This window comes from Nomascus leucogenys, chromosome 8 (genome assembly GCF_006542625.1).
Source record: "Nomascus leucogenys isolate Asia chromosome 8, Asia_NLE_v1, whole genome shotgun sequence".
Taxonomy (NCBI): domain Eukaryota; kingdom Metazoa; phylum Chordata; class Mammalia; order Primates; family Hylobatidae; genus Nomascus; species Nomascus leucogenys.
The window spans coordinates 79,446,157-79,466,443 of NC_044388.1; the positions used below are offsets into that span (position 1 = coordinate 79,446,157).

Here is a 20,287-nt window from a genome sequence, read left to right on the forward strand (position 1 = left end):
TCCTCTTGCCTCACCCTCCCAATGTGCTGGGAATGCAGGCGTGAGCCACCACACCTGGAACAAAATTTTATTTTTCAAGTGGATCATTTAAAAAAAATGCTTTATGGCCAGGCACGCCACTGCTCTCCAGCCTGGGCAAATGAGCCGAGATTGTGCCACTGCAGTCTGGTCTGAGCGACAGAGGGAGACTCCATCTCAAATAAATAAATAAATAAAATTAAAACAAATTTAAAAATTCTTTATATGACAAAATTATTTTCAATGATAATTATAAGATTAATAATAAGGGCCAAGAAATAAACTCAGTGAATATTTTCTTTCCTTGAACTTTGTAAATATAATCATGTCAGCATAAAAACAGTCATGCATTGCTTAACAACAGGGATATGTTCTGAGAAATGAGTCACTAGGCAACTTTGTCATTGTGCAAACATCATAGAGTGTATTTTCACAAACCTAGATGGTGTAGCCTATTATTCACCTAGGCCATATGGTATAGCCTGGTGCTGCAATGCTTACAGCATGTTACTGTACTGAATACTGTAGGCAGTTGTAAGACAATGGTATTTGTGTATCTAATGTAGAGACAGGGTCTCTCCCTCTGTCGCCCAGGCTGGAGTGCAGTGGCACAATCATAGCTCCCTGCAGACTCCAACTCCTGGGCTCAAGTGATCCTCCCACCTCAGTCTCCCAAGAAGCTAGGACTACAGGCTTGTGTCATCAGGCCTGTCTACTGTTTTTGTTTGTTTTTTTGGGAGAGATGGAGGGTTTCACTATATTGCCCAGACAGGTTTTGAACTCCTGGCCTCAAGCAATCCTCCTGCTTCCTTGGCCTCCAAAGTGCTGGTATTACAGGAATGAATCACTGCACCTGGTCAACCACAGCAATTTAAAAGTTAGATCTGGGCTGGGCGCAGTGGCTCATGCCTATAATTCCAGCACTTTGGGAGACCGAGGTGGGCAGGTTGCCTGAGGCCAGGAGCTGAGACCAGCCTGGCAACACAGGGAGACCTCATCTCTACAAAAAATGAACAAGATTAGCTGGGTGTGGTGGCACATGCCTGTAGTCCTAGCTGCTCAGGAGGCTGAGATGGGAGGATCAGTTGAGCCCGGGAGGTTGTCAAGGCTGCAGTGAGCTGAGATTGTGTTACTGCACTCCAACCTGGGAGACAAAGTAAGACCCTGTCTCAAAAAATAAAATAAAACTTAGATCTACAAAATATTTTTCAGGGAGGATAATTTTATCACTGATTTTTTTTCAGAATTTCTGAAACATGGTGATAAGAAGAGGGCTGATTTTTATTTTTTAAATTCTCTACAGACAATGTACCCCCTTATTGCCTGCAACTCAAGGGGCAGGACTTCTGCCATCCCCATTGTTGGCATGCCACTGCACTGATTTTAAACTTTTAAAAAATGTTGTATGGGCTAGACAAAACACATCTCTGACTTCTGGTCTCAGGTTTATATTTGCAACTTAAAATCCCTCTTTCTACATCAATAGCCTTGCACGTGATGGAGTTAGCTCTAGGTATGGCAGGTGCTACACCCGCTGAAGTAAACACGTGCAAAGACGGGGCTCAGTTTCCCAGGACAGTCCTACGGCAAAGAGTTTTAAAATGCAATTAATTATTGAGAGTGACAGTTCTTACGGACAGTTTGGATGAAGTGGGTTGAAAGGGGAGGTTTGGGGGTGTCCCCCAAATTATAATGCCCCCAATGAAACAATAACAAGCATCATCTAAACACATATCCTCTCAGATCAGCCTTAGGGTATGATGGGATCAGAGGTACCAGGAGGCTCCCCTGACCCTTCCACTTTATACTACACTCATTGAGGAATACATCTTTCTTCCGGGACCAGACTCGGGGAGGAAGGTGGGCATCCTGGAGAAGAAGGGGCGTTCCTGTCCTTGTTAGTCCTGCTTCACACCACTTCTGCCCCCACCCCCTGCCCCCAGAGTCCTCAGGGACTCAACTGCCCGTGACACATTACCCACAGGCCTGCTTCTCTTCTCAAGGGGGGCATAGGGCCCGGGCAGTGAGGGTGGGGGAAGCTCAGGAGCTGCAGGAGTGGCGCAGGTGCAGGCACAGGGCGGGGTCTTTGTTCTTTTTTTCATCCCTCCCCTCCCCCTTCCTCCCCGGAAACCAGAGACTTTGCCACCACCAGTATTGGGGATGCTGAGCTGTGGGGTACAGGCCTGAGGAGGGGTGGGAGTAAGAAGGGCTGTGGAAACTGGCAGGCCATGAACCAAGCTGACCCTCGGCTCAGAGCAGTGTGCTTGTGGGCGCTCACATCAGCAGCCATGAGCAGAGGCGACAACTGCACGGATCTAATCGCACTGGGTGAGCTGGGCGGGGCAGGGGCTGGTGGGGGAGGGGTCATGTGGCCCCAGGTCCCACCTGCTGGGCCCTGGGGGCTGGGCGGGGCAGTTACACCCCCCTTCCTTTCACATCCACAGGAATCCCCTCCATAACCCAGGCCTGGGGACTATGGGTCCTCTTAGGGGCTGTGACGCTGCTATTTCTCATCTCACTGGCTGCACACTTGTCCCAGTGGACCAGGGGCCGGAACAGGAGCCATCTGGGGCAGGGACGGTGGGTGAGGGAAAACAGGGATGGGTTGACTGACAGTTCTCTCTTACTGAGAAGTCCCCACTCATCCCCTAAACTCTGTGTTGCAGCTCTGGAGAGTCTGTGGAAGAGGTCCCGCTGTATGGGAACCTGCATTATCTACAGACAGGTAGGGAGCTGGCAGAGAGGGGGGGCACAGAGGCCAGGTCCTGGGTGGCTGGGATGGGGGCGTGCAGGAGGAGGGACAAGTTGCTGACAAGATTCCTGTTCCCTGTCCCAGGACGTCTGTCTCAAGACCCAGAGCCAGACCAGCAGGATCCAACTCCTGGAGGCCCTGCCAGGGTGAGTCACCTGTGGCTGGAGAAAAGGGGGAGGGAAGGAAGTGGGGGGCTTTTCGGGCTTTTCCGAGGGTCCAGTGAACTTCTAACAGCCTTGCATCTCCAGGCTGCAGAGGAGGTGATGTGCTATACCAGCCTGCAGCTGCGGCCTCCTCAGGGTCGGATCCCTGGCCCTGGAACCCCCATCAAGTACTCGGAGGTGGTGCTGGACTCTGAGCCAAAGTCCCAGGCCTCGGGCCCTGAGCCAGAGCTCTATGCCTCAGTATGTGCCCAGACCCGCAGGGCCCGGGCCTCCTTCCCCGATCAGGCCTATGCCAACAGCCAGCCTGCAGCCAGCTGAGATGGAGGGCCTGGCACAGTGGGGCATGCACTGCCCCAGCCCCCCGTAGCAGGGGCATGACTGTTTCCCAACCAGCACCCAAAGACGGACGCCATTGCCAAGTCACAGGATGTGATCTACCCCGGACTTCCTATCTGAGCTTCAAGGGAGACATCTCAGGGCAAAGCTTTCGTGATGGAGGAGGCAAAGACAGTAGCCCTCTCCTCATTTCTTTTTTCTATCTGTTCCTCTTAGCCCCCAAACTCCCAGGTTCTCACTTCCCTCTTCTGGAGTTTAACCAGATCCTCCCCACCCCCGCTCCCTCATAGTCTACCCCCACGCCTCAGTGTCTCCTCAGGCACAGGAAGTGGGCGGTGGGGGAGGGGTAAGGGCCTGACAGTGGGTGGGTGGGTATATTCCTCGGGAGTCCACAGACTGGAGCGGACCTGGAACTTAGAGACCTGAGGGACCCGAGCCTGGCTTTTGACCTAAGAACCCTAGCAGGAGAATACAGTCTCCATCCTGCTGTCTCTGTCCTGTCCCCAAGTTTTCAAATAAAACTTTCCAAAAAGTGTTTAGGTTTTTACCTAGAAGGCTGAAGACTTGCAAAGGGCCCCCCAGATGGGGTGTGAGCTTTGTTGTCTGCACGGAGCTCTTTCTGGGGGTGCCTAGCTGGGGATGAGGGGCCAAGAGGGGCTGCGGCATCAACAGTGCAGAGGTGGGTGCCGGGGTGGAGGGCTGGAGCCCAGCTCCTCAGCTGCTCTTGCTGCTGCTGCAACATCCCTGGGATCTGCACTCAGAGCCACTGCATTCCCCCTGGGGGCTGCAAGCTCACAGTCCTGAGCTACTCTCCCCTTGACCGCTATAACTGCCACCACCTCCACAACCTGCCAGCCTGGTTCCTTCATCAAGTCCCCCAACCTGACGTCCCCCTGTCCGCTATGAGTCCCACCTATACCCCCGTTTTGACATCAGTAGCCTTATCTGCACTTAGTCATCATATACCCCTAAAGGCCTTCTCCTTACCCCATCACTATGACAGCGGTCCATCTCCACTCACTCTCTCCCACCCTGGCCTCCCAAAGTGCTGGGATTACAGGCGTGAGCCACCGTGCCCGGCCTTCACTCTCTCAGTTGTCACCTGCAGTCTTGGCAACAGTTTTGCTTGTCACCACTTTCATTTTAATCCCCATCTAATTTGTCCTGCCTGTCCACCCATCACCTGCTGATTCTTAACCCCAGCCTCCTGCCCCATATAGCATGCTACATCAGCCAGTTGGCACAAAGATTAAGACTCTGGGCTCGGGAGCCGGACTGCCTGCATTCAAATTCTACCACTTACCAGCTGTGTGTTCTTGGGCAACTGTGCCTCGGTTTCTGAATCTGTAAGATTGAGAGGATATTAATGGTGTTTACTTCAAAAAAAGGTGGTTGTGAGGCTAAATGAGTTAACATTTGTAAAGCACTTAGACAATAAATGCTCAATAATGCTAGGCATTATTAAAATAAGAGAAATGCAGGATCCTCTATGGGAGCTCATAGGTGAAGTGACTTCTAGGTAGAGACATGACACATAGAAGGAATCTGCCAGGAGAAGCGAAGGACAGAAAATGCTCCAAGGCAAAGGGAACCACAGGCAAAGGAGAGGCTTATTCAGAGGACCTGGCAGAAGTGCATTAGGCACAGCGGAGGGTAGAGTGAGACGGGGGCAATGGTAAGATGAGGCTGGAGGGCAGACAGAGCCAGATCACACTGCGCCCGTAAGTCATGCCAAGGAGCTTGGGCTTTATCCTGCAGGGGAGGTGAAAGGGAGTCACTGAAGGTTTTAAGCGAGGGGTGAACATAGTGAGCTAAAGGCTCTAACTCCACTGGCTGCTGTGCTGATCTAGTGGTCAGCAGTCTGGAGTCAGGCGGCGCCTTTCGGAGGCAGTTGCAAGATTTAAGTGAGAGGGGATGGCGGCAGTGGCGGTGGGGATGCAGAGGACGGATGGATTACAAAGAGATGTTTAGGGTTTTTTTTTTTTTTTTTTAAATGGCCCCACCTATCACATCTTCCAGCTTTCTGGTTAGAGCCTGTAACATCCCCCAACCCAAATCCTCATCATAATAATACAGCATAGCTCCAAGTTGGTTTCAGCTCATCATCTTCCTCACCTGGCAATCTCTCTCTCTCTCTCTCTCTCACACACACACACACACACAGACACACACGCACACACCCTCCACCCCTTAAGCCCATCTGTGATCCATCTCTCTAGCAAAAGCTCCAACCTGTCAAACCTCTTCTAGGATATTTCAAGGTCTAGGCCATCTCCCCATGGCCTCTGTGGAGGCGGGCCGAGCTTGACAGATCTTTCTGAGGCTTGAGGGGCTGAAGAAAGGAGAAGCTGAGGCTTTCACTTCCAAGCTTCTCTTCTTCCCACTTGGAGTGCCACAGGAAGCCACAGAGGAGGAACCCGTGAGCTGATTCCAGCCTGGTGGTCCCAATTTGAAGGGGACCACCCTTCCCTTAAGCCCACCTCCCTACACACCCCACAAATGCCCCTGGGTCCCTGGACCTCTGAGGACCCCACCCTGGGCCTCCCCAGGAGAGGCCCAGGTCGCGGTTAAGGGCAGGTAGCTGGGGCTGCGGGGGAGGGAGGGAGGGAGGGAGGCTTCGGGGGCGGACACCGGATGCGGGGAACCACCGGCAGCGGGATGTGGGGTTCTGAGGGCTGCGGTGCTTCTGAAGATGGCTCAGCGTCGCGCCAGGTGGACCTGAGAGCTTTACCCTGGAGGAGGCGGGGATTGGGGTCCCGCCTACCCACTGGGACGAGCCAAGGGCTCAAACGCCCCCAACCCAGCCCGCAGATCTCCCCGAAGCACCCGGTTCTCCCGGCCCGCCTCCGCCCGCTTAGGACTGAGCCCGCAGCGCCGCCGCCTGGCGAGGGGCGGAGTTGCCACCACGTCTGCGCAGGCGGGATGCAGCCTGGCCCGCGGCATCCCGGGAGTTGTAGTCTCGACGCTTCGGGGCCGCCCCAGGGCCTGGTCCCTGACGAAGCGCAGTGAGGGCCCCGCCGGCCCCCCGCAGTAGCCTCCCAAGTTCGCGGAACGCAGCTGACCGGCTCCCTCTGGACTGGGTGACATGACTGCTCCCAAGCAGTCGTTTGTAAACTGAGTTTCTGTAAAACAGTTTTATTTTTCATGTGTGACTGTAGCGGGGTATGATTTGAACTTTGTTTTCCGTCCCCCAGCCCGGATTCTCTGTCTTCTCTCTCCTGTACCGCCGTTCCGTTTTCTTACCTTCTTACCTCGTCTCCGTCACCTAGGCCCTCAGCCCTGAACACTAGGACTGGGCAAGTTCCCTATTGATTCCTGAACCTGGAACTTAAGACATCTTCCGAGGGCCCCCCTCGCCACACCCTCTAGCTAATAGACTCACAAATACCTGTGATTTCTCTCCCCGTCTCCAGCTCCAGGTACTTCCCTAGTGGACTCCTTTCCCTCACCGGTGTAGCATTACAGGCAGAAGGAGTGCCCGTCCCAGCGCCCCGTTCCCAGGGACAGACCCTCAGGGGGAGCCCCTAGGGCCCCAGCTGTCTCCCCCTTTTTCTTAAAGCCCAGCTAGGAGGATAGGGACACACTGAAAACGGAAGTGGGAGGGTCTCCGGGACAGTCAAAGGTTCAACAGCAGGAAGTTCTTTTTTTTGAGACGGAGTCTTGCTCTGTTGCCCAAGCTGGAGTGCAGTGGTGCAACCTCGGCACACTGCAACCCCCGCCTCTCGGATTCAAGCTATTCTCCTGCCTCAGCCTCCCTAGTAGCTGGGATTACAGGTGTGCACCACCATGCCCTGCTAATTTTTGTATTTTTAATAGAGACAGGGTTTCACCGTGTTGGCCAGGCTGGGCTCCAACTCCTGACCTCAAGTGATCCACCCGCTGGGATTACAGGCGTGAGCCACGGCGCCCGGCCCAGACGGAGTCTTAATGACTTCATCTGAAACCTTGAATCTAGACATGCCCAGAGCTATATTTGCCTTCTGAACTTTTTGGCTATGTAAGCTAATGAATTCCTTTTTTTTTTTGAGACGCAGTTTCGCTCTTGTTGCCCAGGCTGAAGTGCAGTGTCGAGATCTCGGCTCACTGCAACCTCCGCCTCCCGGGTTCAAGCGATTCTCCTGCCTCAGCCTCCCAAGTAGCTGGGAATACAGGCATGCTCCACCACCCCCGGCTAATTTTGTGTTGGTTAGACTGGTCTGGAACTCCCGACCTCAGGTGATCTGTCCACCTTGGCCTCCCAAAGTGCTGGGATTACAGTCGTGAGCCACCACGCCTGGCTTTTTTTTTTTTTTTTTGCTTAAGTCAAAGTTGTTTTCTATCTCTTGCAATCACGAGTTCTGACTAATTCTGTGGGGGAAAGACCAACAGACCAGAGCCAGCTGAAAATGCTGAACCTCTGATGTCTTCATTTATTGCCCAATTCCTCCGTGAGCCACCCTCCTCTGACTTAAATGTACTGTCATGCCATTTGGCCCTAAGATATTTCTGCTTAACATGTGAGTTAATCAGATCTCTTGTCTAGCTTATAAATTTCTAGAATCATATAGCCTAAAGGAGGCTGACAGATCTGGCCCAAAGTTACACCCACTGCAGGAACTGCCCTATGATTTCTTCTTGAACACTTCCAGAAGCTGAACCTCTCCTTGGTAAGGACCTCACTACCTTTCCAAGGACTCTCTTCCAATCTTTCTTATTGATAGAACTTTTAAAATTTGGAACCAAAGTCGGCTTCCTTGTTACTTGTTTCACTGGTTCTGCCAATACTGGTCTGACAGCCCTGGAGGAATTGGGAGCCAGTCCTTACAAATAACTTAGGTCTTTTTTTTTTTTTTTTTTTTTTTTTGGAGACAGAGTTTCACTCTTGTTGCCCAGGCTGGAGTACAGTGGTGTGATCTTGGCTCACTGCAACCTCCACCCCACCCCCGGTTTCAAGCAATTCTCTTGCCTCAGCCTCCAGAGTAGTTGGGACTACAGGCGCCCACCACCATGCCTGGCTAATTTTTTGTATTTTTAGTAGAGATGGGGTTTCACCATGTTGGCCAGGATGGTCTCGAACTCCTGACCTCGTCATCCGCCCACCTCAGCCTCCCAAAGTGTTGGGATTACAGGCATGAGCCACCATGCCTGGCCTTTCTTTTTTTTTTTTCCTTTTCAGGAGAAGCTTTCTAAAGTGCCTTCTACAGTTTGTTTGTTTTGAGACGGAGTTTTTCTCTGTCACCGAGGCTGGAGTGCAATGGTGCGATCTTGGCCCCACTGCAACCTCCACCTCCAGATTTAAGCGATTTTCCTGCCCCAGCCTCCTAACCTCTGGAGTAGCTGGGATTATTGGGGCGTGCCAATATGCCTGGCTAATTTTTGTATTTTTAGTAAAGACAGGGTTTCACTATGTTGGCCAGGCTGGTCTTGAATGCCTGACCTCAGGTGGTCTGCCTGCCTCCGCCTCCAAAAGTGTTGGGATTACAGGCATGAGTTACCGAGCCCGGCCCCTTCTACATTTCTTTTACCGACTTTATTTGCAGCCTACTCATCACTCCTTTTCGGCTTGATCCTTAACGCGTGGGACTAAGAAGTGAATCTAGTACCGGGAACACATGGTGGGGGGCCATCTCTTTGACTCGGCATGCTAAGTCTACCAGGCCTTTGTTTGTGAGGAATCAACTCTTTAAGAGAAGCAGTGTTTTTTGTAAGGACACATGGGGCAATCAGGAGGCCTAAATGGAATGGGCATCCCAGAACAGTGGCTATGGTGTGAGTAGACCTCTGCAGACTGTTATTGGATCTCAGATCTCTGCAGTGCTGGGACTGTTATGCGCATCTGTGATGGTCCAGGGGGCTTTCAAGGCGATTGGGCAGTGTCAGTCTTCAGCTGCTAAGCAGAGGAGATGTGGGATGGAGTCAGCCAAGGAATGTTGGGTTTGAGCTCCAGGAGCTTTAGGAATGGTGGCGATGTGAGACAGTGCGACCTCCAGTGGGGGCCTGCACAGACAGGGCACGGCCTAGGAGGAATCCCGGGCTGTGGGCATTCTGAGGCCCAGTGGCCAGGCTTTTGGCGTTTGAAGCAAGATCCACGAGGAGGTTTAGAAGGAGCCCCTGGGAATTGTGGTTTGGATGTTCTGAAGTTTTTGTATGCTGGAGACGTGGTTATGGATTGTCTTACAGCGGAGGCAAGTAGCTGTAACTCAGAGATGCGTTGTCATTGGCTGCCTCTTCTCTATTATTGTACACCTTGAAGGCAAGGTTAATTAAGTCCTGTTGTGGGGTTTGAGGGCCGGAATCCAATTTTTGGAGTTTTTTCCTAATGTCAGCAGCAGATTGGGTGATAAAATGCATATTAAGAATAAGGTGGCAACCCAAAAGCAACTAAGAGGGTTCCTTGGCATAACAGGCTTCTGCCGAATATGGATTCCCGGGTATAGCGAAATAGCCAGGCCATTATATACACTAATTAAGGAAACTCAGAAAGCCAATACCCATTTAGTAAGATGGACACCTGAAGCAGAAGCAGCTTTCAAGGCCCTAACCCAAGCCCCAGTGTTAAGCTTGCCAATGGGGCAAGACTTCTCTTTTTCTTTTTCTTTTTCTTTTTCTTTTTTTGAGACGGAGTCTTGCTCTGTCACCCAGGCTGGAGTGCAGTGGCACCATCTCGGCTCACGGCAAGCTCCATCTCCTGGGTTCATGCCATTCTCTCGCCTCAGCCTCCGGAGTAGCTGGGATTACATGCATGAGCCACCGCACCCGGCCCAAGACTTTTCTTTATACATCACAGAAGAAACAGGAATAGCTCTAGGAGTCCTTACACAGGTCCGAGGGATGAGCTTGCAACCCGTGGCATACCTGAGTAAGGAAATTGATGGAGTGGTAAAGGGTTGGCCCCATTGTTTACGGGTAGTGGCAGCAGTAGCAGTCTTAGTATCTGAAGCAGTTAAAATAATACAGGAGATCTTACTGTGTGGACATCTCATGATGTGAACGGCATACTCACTGCTAAAGGAGACTTGTGGCTGTCAGACAACCGTTTACTTAAATATCAGGCTCTATTACTTGAAGGGACAGTGCTGCGACTGCACTTGTGCAACTCTTAACCCAGCCGCGTTTCTTCCAGACAATGAAGAAAAGATGGAACATAACTGTCAACAAGTAATTGCTCAAACCAATGCCGCTCGAGGGTACCTTTTAGAGGTTCCCGTGACTGATCCCGACCTCAACTTGTATACTGATGGAAGTTCCTTTGTAGAAAAAGGACTTCGAAAAGCGGGGTATGCAGTGGTCAGTGATAATGGAATACTTGAAAGTAATCCTCTCACTTCAGGAACTAGTGCTCAGCTGGCAGAACTAATAGCCCTCACTTGGGCACTAGAATTAGGAGAAGGGAAAAGGGTAAATATATATACAGACTCTAAGTATGCTTACCTAGTCCTCCATGCCCTTGCAGCAGTATGGAGAGAAAGGGAATTCCTAACTTCTGAGGAGACATCTATCAAACATCTGGAAGCCATTAGGAGATTACTATTGGCTGTACAGAAACCTAAAGAGGTGACAGTCTTACACTTCCAGGGTCACCAGAAGGGAAAGGAAAGGGAAATAGAAAGGAACCGCCAAGCGGATATTAAAGTCAAAAGAGCCGCAAGGCAGGACCCTCCATTAGAAATGCTTATAGAAGGACCCCTAGTATGAGGTAGTCCCCTCCAGGAAACCAAGCCCCAGTACCCAGCAGAAGAAATAGAATGAGGAACCTCATGAGGACATAGTTTCCTCCCTCAGGATGGCTAGCCACCAAGAAGGAAAAATACTTATGCCTGCAGCTAACCAATGGAAATTACTTAAAACCCTTCACCAAATCTTTCACTTAGGCATTGATGGCACCCATCAGATGGCCAAATTATTATTTACTGGACTAGGCCTTTCAAAACTATCAAGGAGATAGTCAGGGCCTGTAAAGTGTGCCAAAGAAGTAATCCCCTGCACTGCAGGCCATACATTTCAATCCCTGTATCTTTAACCTCCTTGTTAAGTTTGTCTCTTCCAGAATTGAAACTGTAAAACTACAAATGGTTCTTCAAATGGAGCCCGAGATGGAGTCCATGACTAAGATCCACTGTGGACCCCTGGACCAGCCTGCTAGCCCATGCTCCAATGTTAATGACGTCGAAGGCACCCCTCCCGAGGAAATCTGAACTGCACAACCCCTACTATGCCCCAATTCAGCAGGAAGCAGAGCGGTCATTGGCCAACCTCCCCAACAGCACTTGGGTTTTTTCCTGTTGAGAGGGGGTACTGAGAGACAGGACTAGCTGGATTTCCTAGGCCGAATAAGAATCCCTAGCCTAGCTGGGAAGGTAACCGCATCCACCTTTAAACACGGGGCTTGCAACTTAGCTCACACCCAACCAATCAGAGAGCTCACTGAAATGCTAATTAGGCAAAAACAGGAGGTAAAGATATAGTCAATCATCTATTGCGTGAGAGCACAGCAGGAGGGACAAGGATCAGGATTTAAGCCCAGGCATTCGAGCAACCCCCTTTGGGTCCCCTCCCTTTGTATGAGAGCTCTGTTTTCATTATATTTCACTCTATTAAATCTTGCAACTGCACTCTTCTGGTCCATGTTTATTATGGCTCGAGCTGAGCTTTCGCTCGCCGTCCACCACTGCTGTTTGCCACTGTCGCAGACCCGCCGCTGACTCCCATCCTGCTGCTGACTGCCATCCCTCCAGATCCGGCAGGGTGTCCGCTGTGCTCCTGATCCAGCGAGACTCCCATTGCCACTCCCGATCGTGCTAAAGGCTTGCCATTGTTCTTGCACGGCTAAGTGCCTGGGTTCGTCCTAATCGAGCTGAACACTAGTCACTGGGTTCCACAGTTCTCTTCCGTGACCCACAGCTTCTTTTTTTTTTTTTTTTTTTTTTGAGACGGAGTCTCGCTCTGTCTCCCAGGCTGGAGTGCAGTGGCGCAATCTCGGCTCACTGCAAGCTCCGCCTCCCGGGTTCACGCCATTCTCCTGCCTCAGCCTCTCCGAGTAGCTGCGACTACAGGCGCCCGCCACCACGCCCGGCTAATTTTTTGTATTTTTAGTAGAGACGGGGTTTCACCGTGGTCTCGATCTCCTGACCTCGTGATCCGCCCGCCTCGGCCTCCCAAAGTGCTGGGATTACAAGCGTGAGCCACCACGCCCGGCGACCCACAGCTTCTAATAGAGCTATAACACTCATCGCATGGCCCAAGATTCCATTCCTTGGAATCCATGAGGCCAAGAACCCCAGGTCAGAGAATACGAGGCTTGCCACCATCTTGGAAGCGGTTCACCACCATCTTGGGAGCTCTGTGAGCAAGGACCCATGGTAACACTAAGAGGGTCATGGGAATCACCAAATTTATAGCTAGTTGTTCAGAAGTGTGGGTGACCTGGGGACCCCCAAAGTACAGCTGGAATCTGAAGTAAGAGAAGATTTGTGAAGGATTAAGCCCTTAGCTTATGGAGTCTGCACTAACTCTAGATGGTCAGTGCCAGAAATGACTTTTAGTACAGCAGTTTTGGTTGAAACAGAAAAATGTCACGGAATGAAAACCATTTTAGTAAATAGCAATAATTCAGTCATTTTTGGTGGAAATTCTTTGCTGTGATCTAAACCAAAATGAGATCAGCTTTGCTTCAAAAAGATTTTGCCAAATAAGAGAAACTGCTGAATATTTAATGTTTAAAATATCAATTTCTATGCATTTTTTCCTTTTTTGTAGTGTTCAGGAATTAATTTTGTTAGCAGTCAAGATTGCTTAATCCTTAAAGTTACATTTCCGTTTTGCAAAGTAACAACTGGTTGGTTTTTACTCTTAGTTTCCCTTTCCCCACCCAGCATGGAAACAACTTGCCATATTGTTGCAAAAAGGCAAATAGGGTTAAAATTGGAGACAAGACTTCCATCATTTTTGCCAAGCAGAGAGGAAAGAACTCAGCAATCACATAATTCTGCTCAAACTAAGTGTATCTGAGAACTATTCAAATGTTCACAGGAGGACATATGACCTCTTTCTTCCCCATTTCTCTTTGGATGTTATACTTTGTCATTTGTCATCAAAATTGGCCTTTTCCTTTATCTCTTTGTGGTAAAGCTTGATGGCATCTGAATTTACACTGTCTCCTTGACAGTTGTGCTGCTTCTGCTTCTTTCTGGCAGTTTCTACTTTTCCTTTCATCTTATTATCCTGCTTTTTATTTCAATTTTGTTTTTATAGTCTCTGTGTACTGTCTTGACCTTTAGATGGTCTTACCTTCAACACGGCAAGGATGTCACACTACCACGTACAAATAACAATGTGCTTTCTTAGCTCATTTCCCTAGCATGACTTTTTTTGAGACGTCAAAAGCAAGTTTTTGAGAAACCAATTGCATTTTTATTTCCCTAGCATGACTTTTTTTGAGACGTCAAAAGCAAGTTTTTGAGAAACCAATTGCATTTTTATTTTGCCCTAAGGGTTCTTAACCCAATGTCTCTTCTTTTATTCTTATTTTATTACCCAAGGGAAAAAAAAATTACTTAGTTTATTTTTTTAAAGCCAGTACTTTGCTCATCAATTAATGTTTGTTGAATTTATTCCCACTGGATGAGTAGTTGTATTCTTTTGAAATAATGTGTCAAATCTTTGTGCCCAAAGATTAAAAAAATAAAAGTAAAATACATCTAAAGAAAAAAAAAGAATAAGGCGGACTTCCGGCCCCTCTGAGTCTAGGGCAGTAAAGCGTCTAAGGGTTGCTGCTAAGTGGACCATGAACTGGGCTGGGTTTTCATCTTTACCTTGGGTAGTTTTTTAAGTTTGTCATAATTAAAAGCTTTGTAAGCTCCCTTTTAAAGCCCTTCAACTAGGCAGGAAATCATGTAATCTCACCTAGCTATACCTGGGGAATCTGCCTGATAGTTCCAATGGGGATCTTCTCGGGAAACTGCTCTAACGCCTTCATGGAGGTCTGGCTCATGAAGCCGGCGGTTATCAGTGTGAGATTGGGCTAGAGAAAAAACTCTTTCCCGTTCATCTGGGGAGAAGGTAGAAGTTAGGATGACATTTAAGTCACTCCAGGTTAAATTGTAGGACAGAGTTAGATCTCGGAATTCCGATATATATTTAGTGGGGTCTGATGAGAAAGAGCCTAAACACTGGCTGATTTGGGAAAAGTCTGATAGAGAAGAAGGCACATGTACCCTGACTATGCCTTCAGCTCCAGCCACTTCTCTAAGAGGAAATTGTTGGGCAGGTAGGGGAGAGCTAGTCGCAGAAGGAAACTGTAAACCAGACTGGGTGTGAGGAGAGGAGGTAATAGAAGGGTTATAGGGTGGGGGAGCGGAGGCTGAAGAAGAGTTGGAGCCCGATTCAACCTGGTGGGGAGCGACCTGAGGAGGAGCAGTCTGGGGAGGAGGAGAGAGGTCAGATGGGTCGGTAGAAAAGGAAGATTCAAAAGGCTCAGCGATGCTTGGGGTTGGGACTGAAGGGACAGGTGGGAGGGAAAGAAGGAGGATTTGGGACAAGTCACATTGGGAACAGAGACTAGGGAGGGAACGAAGCATGAAAAATGCCCGGATATACGGCACCTCAGACCATTTGCCCATTTTTTGACAAAAATTATCTAGGTCTTGTAGGATAGACAAATTGACAGTGCCGTTCTCTGGCCACTTGGAACTATTTTCGAGTTTGTATTGGGGCCAAGCGGTATTGCAGAAGAAAATAAGGCATTTAGGTTTTAGGTCAGGTGTGAGTCGAAGGGGTTTTAGGTTTTTAAGAACACAGGCTAAGGGAGAAGATGGGGGAATGGAAGGTGGAAGTTTGCCCATAGTGAAGGAGGTGAGTTTAAAGAGAAAGGTAGAGACACGGAGAAGGAGGGTGGGGAGCAGCCCTGGGCTGCAATGTGGGTGAGCAGCCAAAGCAAGCATTCCTGCAATTGACTTGCCACCAAGGGAATGTGGGTGAATGACCAAGGCAGGTGTCCCCGCAGTGATCAGACGCCAATGGAGTGTGGGTGAATAATCAGGCAGGCGTCCCCACAGTGATTAGACACCAAGGGAAGGCTGTCTTCCTGAGTCCGTGACCAGAGCTGGAGTTTTGGGTCCACAGATAAAATATGTCTCCTTTGTCTCTACTAGAGAGGAAAAAGAACTGGAATTGGAAGGATAGGGAGATTGAAGGGTAGCAAGAGAGGGAGATTGAAGGGTAGTGAGAGAGGCCAGAGAAGAGAGTGAAAAGACCACTTACCCAATTTGAAATTGGTGAGATGTTCCTTGGGCTGGTTGGTCTGAGGACCCGAGGTCATAGGTGGATCTCCTCACAGAGTGAGGGCAAGGACAGGGGACTCGTCTCCTGAAGGAGTCCTCCTCTCCCGGTTCTTCAGCACCAAATGCCACGCGCATCCGTGTGAAGAGACCACCAAACAGGCTTTGTGTGAGCAGCAAGGCTGTTTATTTCACCTGGGCGCAGGCGGGCTGAGTCCGAAAAGAGAGTCAGCAAAGGGTGGTGGGATTATCATTAGTTCTTATAGGTTTGGGATAGGTGGTAGAGTTAGGAGCAATTTTTTGCGGGCAGGGGGTAGATCTTCTTACAAAGTACATTCTCAAAGGTGGGGAGAATATTACAAAGTACCTTCTTAAGGGTAGGGAGGGTGTATCGTACAAAGTACATTCACAAGGGTGGGAGAATATCACAAAGTACTTATCGCAAGGGTGGGGAGGGTGTATTGTCACAAAGTCAATTGATCAGTTAGGGTGGGGCAGGAACAAATCACAATGGTGGAATGTTATCAGTTAAGGAAGGAACTGGCTATTTTAACTTCTTTTGTGGATCTTCAGTTGCTTCAGGCCATCTGGATGTATCCGTGCATGTCACAGGGGATATAATGGCTTAGCTTGAGCTCAGAGGCCTGACAGGGACCTCAGTGACAGGAATATGTGGGACTTCAGGATCCTGCTCCTCTAGTTCCAAGACTCAGATACTCTCTTCATTTCTGACCTCGTGATCCACCCACCTAGGCCTCCCAAAGTACTGGGATTACAGGCGTGAGGCACCGCGCCTGGCCAGGAAGTTCTTAAGAAATTACTTATAGGTGGGGAGGGTCTTTGGAAGCCATGCCGCCAGGGCCCCTCCATCTTTGGCGCTGCTCTGCAGTCTCTCAAAGATGGGTTTAAACTTCCAGCTTGGTTTTGTTACAAGGAGGGAACAGATTTAAGCGATTCTCATTTCTTCATTTCTACTTCTTTTATTAATATTCCTTTTCTTCCCACTTTGCTAACTTGCTTCCCTACCCTTTACTCTATATCCTCTACTTAGTTGTTCTGGTTCCTTATAACAGCTTCATATTTCCTCTTCTGTCTTGTGACCTCAGTTAAATGTTTAATTATAGAAATAACGTGCACGTGGTAAAAAAAAAAAAAAAAAAAAACTCAAATAGAACCAAAAGCTACACAACAGTCGTTCTCAACCAGGGGTGACTTTGCACCCCACCCCCTGCAGGAAACATTTAGGGCATGTCTGGAAACATTTTTGGTTTTCACAACTGGGGAGGGGGTGGTAGTGGAAAGAGGTCAAGGATGCTGTTAAACAACCTACAAAACTCAGCTCAGCTACTCACAATAAGGAATTTCTTACCCAAAATTTATAGTGCTGAGGGTGAGAAATCCTAGCGTAGGGGAAAAAATAAAAGTAAAAGCTCTCTCCCCCAATTCCCATTCCTACTCCCAGTCATAGTTCCCAGAGGTAACTACTTTCAACACTTCTGGCTTTAAGTGTTTTGGTGACTTGGTATTTGTTAATAGTGATACTTAGACTTCTCAGAGCAAGGGAATTCTAGGAAACTCCAGTGAGGTTCTCCATTCCACACCCCCTCTGACAACTCCAGCTATAGGTGACAAACTTTAAGTGGGCTCCTCTGGGCTCCAAGCAGAGAGAATTCCTTACAGACAAGTTCTGGAAAACAGCCTCAGAGCCAAAAGCAAGGACTTTCAGGAAGAAAGCAAGTCTCAGAGAGAGCCTGCTTCCCAAGGACAATCATGACTCTTCTGGGTCTTAACTCCCAGCAAAACTAATGGTGGATTTAATTTCTCAGCCCTTGAGGCTGGGAGAATGCAGAAAAACCAGAGGGCAGAGGAACCTGCTGGCAGAGACAGCTGAATCCCTGACAGAAAAAATGAAAGCCTGGAGAGATATGTGTGAAGCTCAAACACAAAAGATTTCCTTGAACTAGAAAATGTGATCTCAGAACTAAAAATTTCCATTGATAAATCAAAGGAGAGGACAGTCATTGCTGAAACCCCAAAATAGGTCTAGAAAATTAAATAGAAAAAAAGTCTCAAAATCTAGCACAAAAATATAGAATTGCAAATATGTGGTAGAAGGTAGAAGCCTGGAACAGATACAGTAGACTTAACCTGCAAATGCTGTGGGTTTCAGGAGGAAAAGGAACAAGAGAGGAGAGGTCATAACTAAATAATAGATGAAATTTCTCTAAGCTGAAGAAAGACTGATTCCAGCTCCAATTGAAATGAAAAGACACACACAGCTACATATAGGCAAAAATTCCAAAACTCTAGGAATATAGGAAATCTTTCATACTGTAAGGCAGAAAGCAAGTTCTTTTTTCTCATTTGCAACCCTGAAAGTTAAAAGACCCCCAAATGGAATGTGGGCTAATGAACGAAAAGACCTGCAACCTATACCCAGCCAAGGAAGAAAAAAAGATTTGCAAAAATCACTGAGTACCTCATCTGAGAAATACTTTTGAGAAGAGACTCTAATAAACAACAAATGAATCCTAACAGAGACTTCAAGACAGGGGAAGAGAAGAGGCAAGAAACCAGTGGGGAGCAACGAACCATGTCTGTTTATGAGGTGTAACATGTATGCTAAATAAGGACTCTTGAAACAGATGGAACACACTATAAGGGAAATTCTAATAAGGACTAAATTATCTCATTAAAACTGTGGAGTCAGGCGGTGGGGATAAGGGGAAGGTAAAAGTGTTCCAGAAGTCTAAGGCAGGGAGAGATGGGGAGGAAAAAGGGGAGAAAGGAAGGGAAGTGAAAGTAATCTAAAGATCACATTTTGGCCAGCCGCAGTGGCTCACGCCTGTAATCCCAGCACTTTCGGAGGCCGAGGTGGGCGGATCACCTGAGGTCAGGAGTTCAAAACCAGCCTGGCCAACATGGCAAAACCCTGTCTCTACTAAAAATACAAAAATTAGCTGGGCGTGGTGGCGGGCTCCTGTAATCCCAGCTACTTGGGAGGCTGAGGCAGGAGAATCGCTTGAACCCAGGAGGTGGAAGTTGCAGTGAGCCAAGATCATGCCACTGTACTCCAGCCTGGGGAACAAGAGTGAGACTCCGTCTCAAAAATAAAAAAAGATTACATTTTATTGGGATGGGGAGGAAATAGAAGATAATTAAAGTATTTTGGAAATAGTAGCTGTTGTTTTCATACACTAGAAAAGTCATATGTATCTATCTGACAGCAGGGACAGGGATGGTAACTATTAATAGAATGACAAACTCCAAATTAATGAGGAGAAAAATTGAATGAGTAGTAATTTATTTAATCTAGCAAAGATTAAAAAAAGAAGAGTTAACAACAATATAAAAAAACTTTAAAACAAATAAGATGGGAAAAAGAAAATCAAATACATCACTGATTACAGTAAATACAAGTGGACTGAAATCTACCATTAAAAGACTGTCAGATTTTGTTATAAATCAAATTTAGGTACACATTACTTAAGAGAAACACTTAAAGTGATAAAGTTTTAAAATAAAGACATGGAAAGAGATACCAGGCAAATATTAAATATTATTTTAAAAACCAGAGGCTATATACAGACAATCCCCAACTTACAATGGTTTAACTTAGGATTCTTTGACTTTACGATAGGTTTATCAGGGTATTAAATGCATTTTTGACTAACGTTACTTTCTACTTATGATGAGTTTTTCGGAACGTAGTCCCATCCTAAGTCAAGGAACATCTGTACTGATATCAAACAAGAGAAATTTAAGTTACTGGCTGGGGGAGGTGGGAGAAGAGTGCCCGCAAAGGGATAGGAGGATTTTGGGAGAGATAGGAATGTTTTGTATCTTAATTGTGGTGATAATTACACAACTGAATACACTTGTCAATACTCATAGGATTGTACACTTAAAACGGATCAATTTGTTGTATATAAATTACAATGCAATAAAACTGGTTTTTAAAAAAAGAATGAAAATACTATGTTCACAAAATAAAAATGTGAAATGAGAAAACAGCGTAACATGAGAAACTCTCTCAATTACCCTGTATCATATATTATACTGTCAAAAAGATAGCAAGCTTTAAACACACGCAGAGGAAAAATAAAGGGAGCACTTATTTCAAGAAATTATGAAAAGAATAAGAAAAGAAATCAAATCAGAAAGTAATAACTAAAGCTAACACTAATGAAATAATAATAAAAAAAATACTAAAAAAGCCCAGGCACAGTGGCTCATGCCTGTAATCCCAGCACTTTGGGAAGCCAAGGAGGGAGAATCACTTGAGCTTAGGAGTTCGAAACCAGCCTGGGCAACATGGTGAAACCCCATCTCTGAACAAAAAAAAAAATTACAAAAATTAGCCAGGTGGTGTATGCCTGTAGTCCCAGCTACTTGGGAGGCTGAGATGGGAGGGTAGCTTGAGCCCCGGAGGTGGAGGTTGCAGTGAGCTGAGATTGCACCACTGCACTCCAGCCTGGGCAACAGAGCCACACCCTGTCTCAAACAAACAAACAAAAAAACTAAAAAGGATAAATAAATCCAAACAAATTGTCTTTTAAAAGAGCTAATAAGGCTGGGCACAGTGGCTCATGCCTGAAATCCCAGCACTTTGGTAGGCCAAGGCGGGCGGGTCACCTGAGGTCAGGAGTTTGAGATCAGCCTGGCCAACATGGTGAAAACCTGTCTCTCCTAAAAAATACAAAAATTAGCAGGGTGCGGCCGGGCTCAGTGGCTCACGCCTGTAATCCCAGCACTTTGGGAGG

At 47.8% G+C, this 20,287-nt stretch overlaps 1 protein-coding gene and 1 long non-coding RNA gene across 2 annotated transcripts; one reads left to right on the forward strand and one right to left on the reverse strand.

The window, feature by feature from the left end:
• Positions 1-2,157: 2,157 nt before the first annotated feature.
• Positions 2,158-3,805, forward strand: SIT1 (signaling threshold regulating transmembrane adaptor 1). Its single transcript, XM_003263365.4, has 5 exons — positions 2,158-2,346; positions 2,463-2,598; positions 2,685-2,743; positions 2,855-2,916; positions 3,019-3,805. Exons 1-5 carry the CDS (start codon positions 2,247-2,249, stop codon positions 3,250-3,252), a joined length of 591 nt encoding a protein of 196 aa, XP_003263413.1. The 5' UTR covers positions 2,158-2,246; the 3' UTR covers positions 3,253-3,805.
• Positions 3,806-5,625: 1,820 nt separating this feature from the next.
• LOC101175917 lies at positions 5,626-6,823 on the reverse strand. The gene is made up of 2 exons (XR_001116331.1): positions 6,659-6,823; positions 5,626-6,392 (listed from the first exon to the last, which is right to left on the reverse strand). It is a non-coding gene; the product is annotated as an uncharacterized LOC101175917 (long non-coding RNA).
• Between the last annotated feature and the right edge of the window lie 13,464 nt (positions 6,824-20,287).

Bases quoted from the DNA above. Each gene is read 5' to 3' on its own strand.
- SIT1 (XM_003263365.4), top strand. From the start codon at position 2,247: ATGAACCAAGCTGACCCTCGGCTCAGAGCAGTGTGCTTGTGGGCGCTC. The intron at 2,744-2,854 runs GTAGGGAGCTGG...TCCCTGTCCCAG, and splicing joins CCTGCATTATCTACAGACAG to GACGTCTGTCTCAAGACCCA. The intron at 2,917-3,018 runs GTGAGTCACCTG...TTGCATCTCCAG, and splicing joins CTCCTGGAGGCCCTGCCAGG to GCTGCAGAGGAGGTGATGTG.